Source organism: Uranotaenia lowii, chromosome 2 (genome assembly GCF_029784155.1).
Source record: "Uranotaenia lowii strain MFRU-FL chromosome 2, ASM2978415v1, whole genome shotgun sequence".
Classification (NCBI taxonomy): domain Eukaryota; kingdom Metazoa; phylum Arthropoda; class Insecta; order Diptera; family Culicidae; genus Uranotaenia; species Uranotaenia lowii.
In genome coordinates this window covers 173912676-173928028 of record NC_073692.1, presented here as the reverse complement: position 1 = coordinate 173928028, position 15353 = coordinate 173912676, and the positions used below count along the sequence as shown (strand labels likewise).

General features: G+C 43.6%; 1 protein-coding gene across 3 annotated transcripts; it reads left to right on the top strand.

Moving 5' to 3' along the window:
• The first annotated feature begins 2269 nt into the window (after positions 1-2269).
• LOC129746834 (aspartate aminotransferase, mitochondrial) lies at positions 2270-14461 on the top strand. 3 transcript variants are annotated; one of them, XM_055740723.1, is made up of 4 exons: positions 2270-2341; positions 2449-2545; positions 3627-4134; positions 13435-14461. In XM_055740723.1, exons 2-4 carry the CDS (start codon positions 2457-2459, stop codon positions 14128-14130), a joined length of 1293 nt encoding a protein of 430 aa, XP_055596698.1. In that variant the 5' UTR covers positions 2270-2341; positions 2449-2456; the 3' UTR covers positions 14131-14461. The 3 variants fall into 3 exon arrangements, with proteins under 3 accessions (XP_055596698.1, XP_055596696.1, XP_055596697.1); XM_055740721.1 differs by having other exon boundaries at positions 2405-2545; XM_055740722.1 differs by having other exon boundaries at positions 2272-2341; positions 2421-2545.
• The last annotated feature ends 892 nt before the right edge of the window (positions 14462-15353 follow it).

Below are 15353 nucleotides of genomic sequence, written 5' to 3'. Positions count from 1 at the left end.
TATTATGTGTATTTATGAGCTGGGTTAAGGATGAGCGTTTACTATTTATCCCTCTACAATTCCATTGTAGACATTGCAGAGGAACGGTGGTTGTTAAAGTGCTTGGTGTGGTCTTTTCATAATCTGAGATTAGCAAAATAGCCTTTCATTTTATCACTAACAACATCTGAAATTCTCTCCAAAACCATTTGTTGGATTTTTTGTCGAGTTTCAATATCTTCCTCAGGAACTTCCAGAGCATCTGCAACGATATCGATGACCTCAGTAGATTCAATCGTCGATCGGATCGAATCGCAAACCCCGTCAGAAATGTTAACTTCAAGTTGGGGAAGCTCATCGTCCGAATCGACATTATAACGACGTTTGCTGGAAGGATTAGATCCATTCTTGTCAACATTATTTGTTTGGCAAGCTACTGCCACGGTGGATATTGTTGTTGGTTGAGAGATGATAGGTAGTGAGTTTGATGAATCATTTGAATTTGTTCCACAAAACCAATCGACACGTCCTTGTGAAAAAGTGTCACGCCGCTCTTTATCGGTTTTCTTTTTTTGAATTATTTTCGGACATAGCTTGTGATCATTGGCCCGATGGGAGCCTAAACAGTTAACGCACTGTGGCTCACTATTTTCACACGCATGATCTTCGCCGCCCACTTGCTCCAAGCACTGATTGCAGCGTTTAGCACTCTTGCATCCTTTTTTGTCATGTCCCAAGCGCCAGCAGTTACCACACTGGCGGACAGGATAAATGTATTGCTTAACAGCATAAAGCACTCTATTTAACTCGATGTGAGTAGGTAAACTCTGCCCAGCGAAAGTAAAAATCACCGTAAACAGGGCTTCCTCTTTATCATCAGCCAATTTTCTAAGCACACGACGAGCATGAACTATCTCCGGGTTATCAACTTGATTCGACTTGCGTTTATCGTAAGCATTAGCAAACTTCAATTCTTCATCACAAATATCCGGCTCAATATAGGCTACCCCCAGACACTCCACCAGCCGTTGGGGGATAAAAAAACGCACTTCATTTGAGGTACCGATGCCTGCTATTTCATTAGCAGCATCCCTCGATCGCATCAAAATTTTCATTTTGGTTTTAGAAACCGGCATAGCACGAATAAAATCGTCACCAAATTTCTTCACCAGACTTTTAGCAATCTTCGCAGCAGATATATTCCCGACATTTGTTTCAGCCATAACGAGATATGGCCCAGCATAATTTTCGTGATATTTCCGTACTCGAACTTCATTTTTCGATGACCTTGGTGTATCGTTGTGGGTCATTGCACCGCTCGACAATAGAGTGTGGAAGGAGAGAAGAAAAATAAATTAGATTTCAATTCAGCTCACACACACGATGTGCAACGTACCGTAGTTCAAACGAGACTGAATGTTCCAATATTAAAAAAATAAATCAATTTTGATTGTAAATCAAAATAGGAAAAAAGATTGATTATTAAATTAGTGCATATTCAAAATTAGTACACTTTGCTTAATATGTTCGATTATGATTTTTTCTTCTTAGTTAAATTGTAACGTTTCTTCATGTGCAAAATTTTAGAAAAATAATATTTTATAAATCTATCTTCAATAAAAGTTTATTTTAATGGTTATTATAATATTCACTGAACTCACTTCTAATAAATAAATCTAATAGTTGAGAATAAATAAGGTTTTTACGAGGTAATATAAAATTTTATTCAAGTTTCTAATTTGTATAAACCCGTCGAAACAATGTTACTGGAATCCCTGCGTCAAGCAGCCATGCTTTTTTCAGAACCCGGCATTATGGCTGAAGGCAGCCATAATGTTTTCGCAGTCAACAAGATGAACATCAGTGTTCTACATAGGGGGTTCATCTTGTTTTGTGTAATACAGTCATGAACTATCGAAATTTATGCTAGTATGTGGGACGCGCTGATTTGGTGCCAATTCATTTTACACAGTAATCCCATTTCACTCAAATTTGACAGTTGTTACGCTGTGAATAATTCGTTCTACAGTTTATGACAGAGATTGGGAGATTACAATATTTCCCGAGTGTGACGTTCTTGTTCCAGCCGCTGCCATCTCTAGCCATAATTATCATACTATCATTATTGGGCTTGGGCCTGCTAAAAAGAATAAAGCTTGCTCTTTACTCTTACATGCATTTCCATTAGAATGACAGCTAATCGGAGTGAAATTGGAGTGAAGGCTATTGCTTTCTCTGTTTAACACATGAGAAATCGTATACCGGGATTGCGAGCGCGCCCATCGCCCATCCGGCTTCTAGTGCGGTAAAGTGCAGTTATCTCCTTTGCGGTGCCATCGGTTTTCTCTCATCACTTGTAAAAGTAAGTACCTACATAAATCTAGAGACTGGCAGAGAATGATTCGATTTTATTGATTTAATATAGTCGACTCGTCACGAAGCGCTATTTGTGTTTTACTTCTCCGACAGGAAACATCATGGCTTGCTCGAAAAGTGTCCAGCGCTCGGCCAGTGTCCTGCTGCGAAATACCACCGCTTTCCAGGGTTATGTCGGAACGCGAGCAAGGTAAGCTGGTCAACATCTATCGATGCTTATTTATCTGTACAAGGCTACAGAATACGTGTAGGGAAAATTTTGGCTGACGTTAAATGCGACCTTCCACTGGATTTCAAGGTCGTGTGTGTAGGAAAAGTCTTGAAGAGGATGATTTGATCAATTTGTTTAAATGATCAACAGCGATTCAGTCAAGAATGCCCTGCTTGTTAGACTCCCTTAAAAAGACCAACTGCGATCATTAAACCAATCACATTTATTGGTACTCAATATCTACCCAATTGAAAACGTGACAAGGAAAAGTGGCTGAAAATTTGATCATTCTCTGTTTTATAGCGCTTTCGAGATTGCCGAATGTGCGTATCATTTATGTACAAACGCATTTGATGATTTTTCACTTTTGATTATAAGCTCTCGGGGAAAGGTATCTAAAAATAAATTAACGTAAAGGGGAACAACATCAGCTGTTCGTGGAACTAGTGAAGCGAAGGTATAATTTATTAAATTCGAATAAGTTTGAAATTTGAGATGAACCAGCAAACCGCAGAGCAATCTCTGTTTCCATGCATGATGTCTATTTAATTTATTTTTTATTATCATATCATCCCATGCAATTGTGATGCTCCATTGCACGATAAGATTGCTTTTTTGTTTACGATTCGGAGAATTTTTGGGGTATCAAAGCAAAAGTTCGCATTTGTGTCGGTCTCTTGAGTTCAGAATTTAGACACGACTCAATTCAGCTTACGCAATTTTTTCTTGCCCGTCAGCTGATTGGTGTTCAACATTCGATAGCATTAGCAAACAGCAATATTATAAAAGTAATCAACCAAAAACGACAGCCTCAGATTTTCAAGCGGAAGGTTTCACGGTAGATGTTACAAGCTCAAATATTTTTAAAATTTCAAAAATGTAAATTTCTCACTTTATTCACGTAAATCACGCTCACAGACGATTACAGTAAAGCAACAAAAAATAGAAAAAAGTCTTTTTCGAAGTTCCACAAGGCAGTAATAATATGGGACCATCAGAAGATGGGGGGAGTCTTTTCAACCATACACAAGTATATTAAAATACCCCTTTAATATTTCAGCTCATGGTGGGGCGCAGTCCAGATGGGACCCCCGGATGCGATCCTGGGCGTTACCGAAGCATTCAAACGAGACACCAACCCGAAGAAGATCAACCTGGGAGTCGGTGCTTACCGAGATGATAACGGCAAACCATTCGTGCTACCAAGTGTTATCAAGGCCGAGAAGCGTATGGCCGAAAAGAAGCTGGACCATGAATACTCGCCCATCGGAGGTACGGCGGAGTTCTGCAAGAGCAGTATCCAGTTAGCTCTGGGAGATGACAGCCAGCATGTGGCCAATGGGCTGAACGCCACCGTCCAGGCCATTAGTGGAACAGGTGCACTACGCGTGGGTGGAGCATTTTTGGCTTCCTTTTTCCCCGGCTCCAAGGACATCTATTTGCCAACTCCCTCGTGGGGCAATCACGGTCCAATTTTCCGCCACTCGGGACTAAACGTGAAAGCATACCGGTACTACGATCCAAGCACTTGTGGATTCGACTTCAAGGGTGCTTTGGAAGATTTGTCGGTGAGTGTTTTATTTTTATTGTGCATTGAAAATCAAATTTTAGAGACGTCGCTGGTGAACTGACAGCAGAACATAGACTTCCGACAATCTGGTACATATTTTTCCTTTGTCGGAAAAAAGTCGGAAGTCCGGACTTCCGAAGTAAAATTAAGTGCTGGCTGTGTTCAGCTTTCAGTTCACCAGTGTCGTTTTTATTAGTTTTATTCAAAGACACAGTATTGTGAATTTTAATAAAATTTATAGGTTATGTTCGGCTTTCGGTCTTTCGGTCAAGATTTACAACACTTTTTATGTGTTCTTCATCCAACGTTTCGAATTAATATTTATTCTTTTTCAAGGAACTAAAATAAAACATAAAGTATAAAACATATTTCTTGTGGAACCAAAAAATGTTCACTTACTCGAACATTCGTGCTATAGTCCGAAACAGATGCGCTCCTAAAGCGTTCATCAATCGTCGGTTTCTGGCTATAAAATTTAAATTTGAAAATGGTTCATCTCAAAAGTGAGGAGGATAGCGTGTAACTTACGTGCCCGGTACTATAATTTGGCCTGGGCGGCGGCGCCTAATCCGTATTCCGAATGACGTCCGAAGCAACACTTTATCCACTCGACTCACAGTTTGTTATTGTTGTTTGGATTTCTTCTTCATAGCCAAGTTACAGGCTATCCTCTTCACTTTTGAGCTGAACCATTTTCAAATTTAAATTTTATAGCCAGAAACCGACGATTGATGAACGCTTTAGGAGCGCATCTGTTTCGGACTATAGCACGAATGTTCGAGTAAGTGAACATTTTTTGGTTCCACAAGAAATATGTTTTATGCTTTATGTTTTATTTTAGTTCCTTGAAAAAGAATAAATATTAATTCGAAACGTTGGATGAAGAACACATAAAAAGTGCGAAGTAAAATGTAGTGCGGGCGCGTTAATATAATAGCGCAGCACTAAATTTTACTTCGGAAGTCCGGACTTTCGACTTCTGAAAGACTTCCGACAAAGAAAAGTGAAGTACTAGATTGTCGGAAGTCTGTGCTTTGTGGCCAGTTCACCAGCGACGTTTCTAAAATTTTTATTTAAATTCACAATAATACGTCGGCAGTCCGGACTTCCGACAATGGAAAATGAAGTACTAGATTGTCGGAAATCTGTGTTTTGCTGATTTGGATTTTATTTGGATGCACAATATTGGGAATTGAAATAAATTTAAATAAAATCTAGTACTTCACTTTTTTTTTGTCGGAAGTCGAAAGTCCGGACTTCCGAAATAAAATTTAGTGCTGGCGCGTTAATATACGTTTGTTTGAAGCAAGAAAACAACGCCTGTCGAGATTGGCGCTATCTTGTTATCAGCTGCAACCTATTGTCGCGAGAGTTATTAGATGCAAGGTTGTTTATTTCAAATGCCAACAAACATGTTGCGCTATCAGTGCGTTGAGTGTCGCTTTCACTCAATCTATTTGTTGGAAACTGGCACCCCTGCCTAAGCACTTTCCGACAAGCCGCTGACAATTGCAGTTCAGTGGCTGATCATCGTTTGGAGGATACGTCATTCCTTCTCTATTTTGGCGGCACGCGAGTTTGGTAAAATTTTACCGGAACAAATTATAAAAATAGTGTTAACTATAGTTCAAAACTTATTAGTTAGTTCAGTGTAGCTCTCTCTCTATACGGTTTTGCTTAAGAATTGTGCGCTGGAAATCGAAGCATCAGTGCTAACAAAAGGTATGCAGTTCACTTTAAATTACATTCGTTTCTAACCTCAAACTTCGGTTCCAGCAACCACGATTCCGTACAACTCAGCAAAGGGCTTAAGTTTAGTCGAGGAATTCCATTATAATTTGATAACCTAGCATGCAAATCTAAGAATTATCACAGAGCACACACATTGAACCTAACCTAAATTAAAAGACCTTGTTCGGGTGTTAAAAGGTAGCTGTACACTGAAAATGTAAGTTAAAATTATAATTAAAAAACCTAAACATGCAATTAAAACCCAAATGCAATTGCAGCTTGAAGCTGTTTATACTGCTAACGAGATCAGCGTACTTTTTCTTCAAACATCCGGAACAATTTCTTCAAGATTTTCAATGGCCGAATTCACGGAAACCATCCGGACCAGCACTCCAGTGCCAACAACGGAGCAGTTCAACTGCGTCGCCTGCGATAAACCGGACTCCATGTGTGACATGGTGCAGTGCGACACCTGCGATCGGTGGTGGCACCAGCTCTGTGCCGGCGTGACGAATTCGATCGAGAAAGTCCCCTGGAGTTGTCGGGACTGCATTCCGGCTGGCAGCGCGCCTTCTATAAAATCATCACGCGCGCGCCAGGCCTCCCTCAAGTTGCAGCAGCTCGATGTTCAGCGTGCCTTGGAAAGCCAGGCCAGAAAAGTAAAACTCCAGGCGAAATTGGACGATATTGCCGCAGACCAGCAGTATGTACAGGATCGGTACAATCTGCTGCGAGAAAACAACGAAGACGACGATGAAGAAGAAAGTGTTAGGAGCCAAGGCAGTCACAGAGGCAACCGCCTACGAGTGGAAAACTGGCTCAACCAAACACAAGTTCCAAATGTCAGTGCAGCAAAACCGGGCCTGACAAGTGGTCAGCCGCAGCCGCCGATGAGCAGCGCGATCACCGAGCAACAACCGAGGGAAGTCCTCACGAGGATACAGCAGCAAGGTCGAAGCACTGGCGCGTATCCGAAAAACAGCGCAGGAAGAAATCCATCCGCATTTCTCAACCAAAATGTCAAACCTTGGCCAGATAACCAGGAATGGAATTCCTGGTCCGTCATGGGTGTTCATCAGTGGGAATCCGTCCTGCTACAAAAAGGCCGTTTACAAATGGAGGGTCCCAAAACCAAATCGTTTGGTATTCAACAACATTCAACAGGAAGTGCCAACGTAGGTGCTAGGTCGAGTCAGGAGCACCTTGGTCTTGAATATCAGCCGTCGAACCAGCCAAATCCGGTCAGCCGGGCAGCAAAATCCAGACCTACTTTCCCATCACTAGTTCCGTTGGCCCCACCTCTTGCCGCACCAATTCAGCTTGCCTCCCAGGTCGATGCGGGGATTACCACCGGTACCTCAGGACAAATTCCAACTTTTACGAGATCCGGTTGTCATTCAGCCCCTCGGATCACACCAGCAACTAATCCCTCGGATCAATTCGAGCCGGAAACGCCGAGAAGAAACCCGTCGCATCCGTCGACGAATCCAGGGGCACCAACCGACTTCGGGCATCGAGTGCCAAATCAGTCCAGCCATCAACAACGTTTTGCCCAGCAACCGTGGCAGCCGATCAACAACAGACAACAGCCAGAAACAAGTACGGTACCACTTCCACCCTTCAGGAACCACATCAACGAACAAGGTAAGACTGCTCCAATGTATGCCCCAAATGAAAATGAAATGCCTGCCCCTGAATATGACCCCCTCGAGCCTTTAATGAACCAATTAGGCCTTGAGCCAAATGAACGCCCACAATATACCCCATTTATAAATACCTACCAACCATCTCAATCACAACTTGCGGCACGTCAATTAATGGCCCGCGATCTCCCCATCTTCGATGGCAATCCATCTGATTGGCCAATATTTGTGAGTACTTTCACCAACACCACCCTCGCCTGCGGTTACTCTCCCGTGGAAAACTTAAACCGCCTACAGCGCTCTTTGAAAGGTGCTGCCTTAGCAGCTGTTCGCAGCAAGCTCATGCTCCCTGATGCTGTTCCGCTCATCATGAAGACTCTTCGCGCCTTCTACGGCCGTCCCGAATCGCTTATCAATTCCCTCTTGGAAAAGATCCGCGTCTTACCACCTCCAAAGCCCGAGAACCTGGGGTCACTGGCCGACTTTGGAATGGAGGTGCAGAATCTTTGTGACCACATTGAAGCAGCGAATCAACAAGCACATATGAACAATCCCTCTCTCTTATCGGAACTTGTTGAAAAATTACCGGCGTTTGCTGCATATCAGTGGGCAGTCTACAGCAGTGGTTTGGCGAGTGTCAGTCTACGAGAATTTGGTGATTTCATGTCGGATTTGGTCAAGCATGTCGGTAAGGTGACAAAGTATCGTGGGGCGTTAGTGAAGGAAGACAAGCCTAGGGCCAAACGTGGCGCTCTACACACACATTCAGAAACACCAACTACATCGAAGGAGGTCGCTGTTCCGAAAAAGTGTTCGCTTTGTACTCAAAATCATCCTCTCAAAGATTGTCCGAAATTTAAGTCATTGGATGTCGATGGTCGTTGGCATACGGTACAAAGGGAAGGTATTTGTCGCAATTGTTTAAACTACCATGGTCGAAGGTCGTGTCGCAGCAACAGTCGGTGTGGAATCGAAGGCTGCACAACTCGTCATCATCCTCTGCTCCATTCAAACCGCTCCTTCCAAAACAAGTCATCCGCATCAACATCCAATAATCGATCAAATCCTACTCCATCAGCTCCGGTGCAGAAAGCACCAGTATCCGGTGAATGTCTAACACATCGTAGCCCAGAACACAAGTTCCTCTTCCGTATACTTCCGATAACAGTTCATGGTGCAGGAAAGTCAATTGATACACATGCCTTTGTTGATGAAGGATCCTCTCTCACACTTGTTGAGCAATCTCTTGTTAAAGAATTAGGTGCGAAGGGAACTCCACGAGTTTTATGTTTGACATGGACAGGCAAAATATCTCGAACTGATAGAGAATCGGAAGTTTTAGACTTGACTATCTCCGGCCAGAACAACATGAAAGTTTGTTTGAAAGATTCACGTACTGTCAAGAACTTATCCCTGAGCAAGCAATCTCTCGATTTTTCGCATCTTTCCGAACAATTTCCGCACCTGAAAGGGCTTCCTGTCGCTTCGTATACCAATATAACTCCTCGTTTGCTCATTGGTTTGAACAATCTCAACTTAACTGTCCCATTGCGCATTAAAGAAGGCCAGCCAGGAGCGCCTACAGCAGCAAAAACAAGGCTTGGTTGGTGCTTGTATGGCGGAGTAGCGGAGAATAGCTCATTATCCATGGTCAACTACCACACCTGTTCATGTACGGCCGACAATTCTTTGCACGATCTAGTTATTTCAGAAGAGAGGACGTAGGTGTATCACCTGCGATACAGATAGAGTCAGATGCTGACACAAGAGCACGGCGTATTCTGCAGACAACTACGTCACGATGTGGTGATCGATTTCAAACGGGTCTACTCTGGCGATTCGACGAATTTGAACTTCCGGACAGTCGCCCGATGGCATACAAACGCTGGGAATGCTTGCAACGTAGAATGAACCGTCAGCCTCAGTTGCGACTCAATCTTGAACTGCAAATAAAGAGCTACATCGAAAAGGGCTATGCCCACCGTGCAACTGAAGAGGAGCTAATTGATTCCGACCCGAGACGCACTTGGTTTCTTCCGCTTGGAGCGGTCATCAATCCTAAAAAGCCAGAGAAGGTGCGCATGATATGGGACGCTTCCGCCACCGTAGACGGAATTTCCCTGAACACAATGCTATTGAAAGGCCCTGACGAACTCAATCCTCTACCTTGGGTCCTGTTTCGTTTCCGGCAATTTCCCGTGGCCATTTCAGCGGATATTGCGGAAATGTTCCACCAGATTAGAATCATCGAAAAAGACAGGCAAGCTCAGCGCTTCCTCTGGAACCCTGATCCACAAGGTCAACCAGAAGTTTATACCATGAACGTAGCTACCTTCGGTTCCACCTGTTCTCCCGCATCTGCGCATTACGTTATGACTCTGAACGCCAAGCAAAACGAAAAACAATATCCCAGGGCAGTAGAAGGAATAGTTAAAAGAACCTACGTTGATGATTACGCAGATAGTTTTGAGGATGAGGAACAAGCGTCACGAATAGCGGGTGAAGTCAAATTGATTCATGCCAAGGGTGGATTCAACATAAGAGGCTGGATGTCTAACAGTTCTAAGGTCCTCGAAAGCCTCGGAGAAGCCGAAACCTCACAGCCGAAATCGCTAAACTTGGAGAACCCAAGGGGTTATGAACGCATCTTAGGTATGCACTGGACGTCGAAAGAAGATAGCCTGGGGTTCTCGACCATTCTACCTCCAGATATCAACGAACTGCTAGCCACCGGTAACCGTCCGACAAAACGACAACTGCTACGATGCCTTATGAGCTTCTTTGATCCTCTCGGGCTCCTCGCAGCTATCATTCTCCATGGGAAGATTCTCCTCCAAGATGTCTGGAGAGCAGGAACGCAATGGGATGAGCCAATAGACAACAATGCCTTCGAAAAATGGTTACGGTGGACGAAATGTTTCCCGAAGATTGCCGAAATTTCCATTCCTCGCTGTTACTTCCAAGAAGCATCCCGGGAACTTTATCAAGATCTTGAACTCCATATTTTCGTTGACGCAAGCGAAGAAGCTTACGCCGCTGTAGCGTATTTTCGCGTCTCCACTCCTGAAGGATTTATCTGCTCTCTAGTATCCGCTAAAACCAAGGTAGCCCCTTTAAAACACTGGTCCATACCTCGTCTGGAGCTACAGGCAGCCGTGATAGGAGTTAGATTGCGGAAGTTTATCGTAGACGGACATTCACTGAACATTCGACGCACCGTTTTCTGGTCTGACTCAAGCACTGTCCTCGCATGGATTCGTTCGGACCACCGGCGTTACACCCAATTTGTTGCGTGTCGTGTAGGCGAAATACTCTCGAACAGTGAAATCTCCGAATGGCGTTGGGTCCCTTCGAAACTCAACATTGCAGATCATGCTACAAAGTGGTTCCACGAGATTGAGATCGAACAAGATTCGGCATGGTTTAGCGGACCCGAATTCCTGAAAGAGTCCGAAGGAAACTGGCCTCAACCTAGATCGTCTACGACTACTACTGAAGAACTCAAGGTACCCTGTCTCGTCCATCAACCTTTTGAAACTCAAACAACTGTCGATTTCACCAGATTTTCTAAATGGGAAAGAGTCTTAAGAACCACTGCCTATGTGAACCGGTACATTGCCCTCAAGACAAACCGAGTGAAAAGTTTTCCAGAACATCTTGGTCAACAGGAACTCCGTGATGCCGAAAATTCACTGTTTGGGAATGCCCAATGGTGTTCATATCCTGCCGAAATGAGCGTTGCGGTTCACAATCGAGGGAAATCGACAGAACAACGAAATGATCTACCGAAACAAAGCATTCTTCGTCAAATGTCACCGTACTTGGATGAAAACGGCGTTCTTCGCGTCGACAGCCGTATCGGTGCTGCAAAACGTGTGTCAACGTGCACCAAGTATCCAGTGATTCTTCCTCAATACCATCGACTAACCGACCTGATCATAGATTTCTACCATCGAAAATACATCCACTGCAACTTCGAAACCGTCGTCAATGAGTTGCGCCAGCGATTCTACATTCCCCGTATTCGCCAAACAGTGAAGCGTGTCCTTCGACAATGCCAGTGGTGCAAAATCTATAAATCCAAACCCCAGGTTCCTCGGATGGCACCTTTACCGGAAGCAAGACTTGCCGCATATACTCGTCCCTTCAGTTACACCGGGCTGGACTTATTTGGACCAATACTAGTGAAGTCTGGGAGACAAGCGCTGAAAAGATGGGTCGCCCTCTTCACGTGCTTGACCATCAGAGCTGTGCACGTAGAGGTCGTTTACAGTTTGAGCACCGAGTCGTGCATTATGAGCATACGTCGTTTCATCGGAAGGCGAGGAGCTCCAATCGAGATCCATTCAGACAACGGGACGAATTTCCGTGGCGCTGATAATATCCTGCAACAACAAGTCCGGCAGTTCCACGAGAACATGGCAGTAACGTTCACCAACGTGGATACAAAATGGGTATTCATTCCACCAGGCACTCCTCACATGGGCGGTTCGTGGGAGCGCCTGGTACGCTCTGTGAAAACAGCGCTAGAGGGGAGCATGATTCCGGGAAGAAAGTTGGACGACGAGGCCTTCTACACACTGCTGGTAGACGCTGAAGGAATCGTCAACAGTCGACCGTTGACCTACTTACCCATCGAGTCAGAAGAAGCAGAAGCACTAACTCCCAACCATTTCTTGTTGGGAAGCAGCAATGGTGTCAAACAACCGGAGTCGGGACCGATCAGCGAAGCCAATGGGTTGAGAAACGCGTGGAGCCAGATAAATCTACAACTTGATCGCTTTTGGAGTCGTTGGGTGCGCGAATACCTCCCGACCATGACGCAACGGTCTAAATGGTTCGGTGAGACGAAACCGGTTCGTTTGGGAGACTTGGTTGTTGGAAGCAAGGAGAAATGGCTGGGCTCGAGGGCGGGTGTTGGAACTGGTTCCTGGGTCAGATGGGCGTATTAGAAGGGCAGTCGTGCAGACAAACAAGGGAATCACTCGTCAACCTGTGGCAAAGCTAGCGGTCTTAGAGGTCGCACAAGGAGGAAACCCTGGATCTAACACTTCAGATACCAGTGTTACGGGAGGGGGGATGTTGGAAACTGGCACCCCTGCCTAAGCACTTTCCGACAAGCCGCTGACAATTGCAGTTCAGTGGCTGATCATCGTTTGGAGGATACGTCATTCCTTCTCTATTTTGGCGGCACGCGAGTTTGGTAAAATTTTACCGGAACAAATTATAAAAATAGTGTTAACTATAGTTCAAAACTTATTAGTTAGTTCAGTGTAGCTCTCTCTCTATACGGTTTTGCTTAAGAATTGTGCGCTGGAAATCGAAGCATCAGTGCTAACAAAAGGTATGCAGTTCACTTTAAATTACATTCGTTTCTAACCTCAAACTTCGGTTCCAGCAACCACGATTCCGTACAACTCAGCAAAGGGCTTAAGTTTAGTCGAGGAATTCCATTATAATTTGATAACCTAGCATGCAAATCTAAGAATTATCACAGAGCACACACATTGAACCTAACCTAAATTAAAAGACCTTGTTCGGGTGTTAAAAGGTAGCTGTACACTGAAAATGTAAGTTAAAATTATAATTAAAAAACCTAAACATGCAATTAAAACCCAAATGCAATTGCAGCTTGAAGCTGTTTATACTGCTAACGAGATCAGCGTACTTTTTCTTCAAACATCCGGAACACTATTTTTATATTATTACTTTACCCTGTGAAATGAAAATAAATGCATTCCAAATACGTTCTCATTCTAGAAAAAATTAACAACATTGCCGTTGAGATTTTGTGTCAATTCACAACATTTTATTTTAGTGTTAACACTAAACATGTTTATATTTCCAAATAGGTACCATTAATGTTAAAATATTATTTCTATCCTAGAACGATACAATTAGTGATAAAATCAATTTATTTTCAGAAAATCCCAGAACGCTCGATCGTTTTGCTCCATGCCTGCGCTCACAACCCAACCGGCGTCGATCCACGCACGGAGCAGTGGGCGGAAATCTCGGCCATCGTGAAGAAACGCAACCTGTTTCCGTTCTTCGATATGGCCTACCAAGGATTTGCCAGTGGTGACGTGAGCAAGGATGCCTTCGCAGTTCGTTCGTTCCTCAAGGATGGGCATCACATTGCGCTGGCTCAGAGCTTCGCCAAAAATATGGGCCTGTACGGTGAACGTGCTGGAGCATTTTCGTTGGTCTGCGCAGACAAAGATGAAGCAGCCCGTACCATGTCTCAGATCAAGATTCTGATCCGACCAATGTATTCAAACCCTCCGATTCATGGTGCCCGATTGGTTACGGAAATCTTGAGTGATCCCGCTTTGCGCCAAGAATGGTTGGGAGATGTTAAACTGATGGCCGACCGCATTATCTCGGTGCGTTCGACTTTGCAGAACAATCTCAAGAAGCTGGGATCTTCCCGTAGCTGGCAGCACATTACCGATCAGATTGGTATGTTCTGTTTTACTGGCATGAACCAGCAACAGTGTGAGCGACTGTCCAAGGATTTCAGTGTGTATTTGACCAAAGACGGCCGCATTTCGATGGCCGGCGTTACGTCTAAGAACGTAGAATATCTAGCCGAGGCAATTCACGCGGTCACAAAGTAAACATACTAGTTCTACAAATTGCATACATACCTACAAAGTGCATTTTTCGACAACACACCAGTGCAGATATTTTTCGACCTTTTTTCGATTCCTTTTTTTCCCTGTTACCTTCTACATATGGATGCATTTAGTACCATAAACATACACGAGCTTTTCTGATCAATAAGATTCTTAAGAACCCGTCGCGTGAAACGCAGTTTTCGAGGCCAGTGCATATCGTATTTATTCAAAGTTTATTAATGCACAATCAAAGTCCCGTTATATCACAGATATATTAGATATTTAGAAAAAATGAAAGCTTAATCAGATGCTGATTGGAAATAATAAAGGAAAAAAATCCATACGAATTACTGTTTTCTTTTTTTTTTTTTCAAAATACACCAATTTACCTCATATGATCTACGCATCGAGTATTTAACCTCAGATGTCTTATAGAATGCCTACGCGCTACGTCCGACTCACAAACTAGACATTATAGACGAAATCGGATACTGTTTTGGTCCGAAATCGCGCGAAAATTGAACACTTTTTCGGACGACGCAAGCCCTGTCAAAATGATTGACCGATTTCAAATTAAACCCGAACAGAATCGTAATGACAATCTGTATTTTTGACAGTAATCGGTCCGATGGAACAATCGCTACCGATCTGAGATCCTTTAGCCGCCAACGAAGCTTGTTCAGTGGACTTCATGAAGTATACTAGTACATCTAGTACTTCATTTTCCCTTGTCGGAAGTCCGTACTTCCGAAATATAATAGCGCCAACACTAAATTTACTTCGGAAGTCCGGACTTCTGACAAAGAAAAGTGAAGTACTAGATTGTCGGAAGTCAGTTTTTGTTGCCAGTTCATCAGCGACGTTTCTAAAATATTTTATTGAAATTCACAATGGGCGATGGGCGATGGGCGCGCTTGCGATCCCGGTATATACAATTTATCATGCGATAAACAGGAAAAGCAATAGCCTTCACTCCGATTAGCTGTCATTCTTATGGAAGTCTGTGTAAGAGCTTTTTAGCAGGCCTAAGCCCAATAAAATTTAGTGCTGGCGCGTTGATAAAATTTTTAAAAGGAGGTTTGAGTCAAGGTCGCTAGTGTTTGTTTACTCAAAAAACTAAACTCATGTCTTTATCGAATACATTAGGATATTCTTATCTATTTTTGCATCAAATACCAAGTTTTAAGAGCATCTGTATTCGTGGTCTATTCTAGGGTCTAATT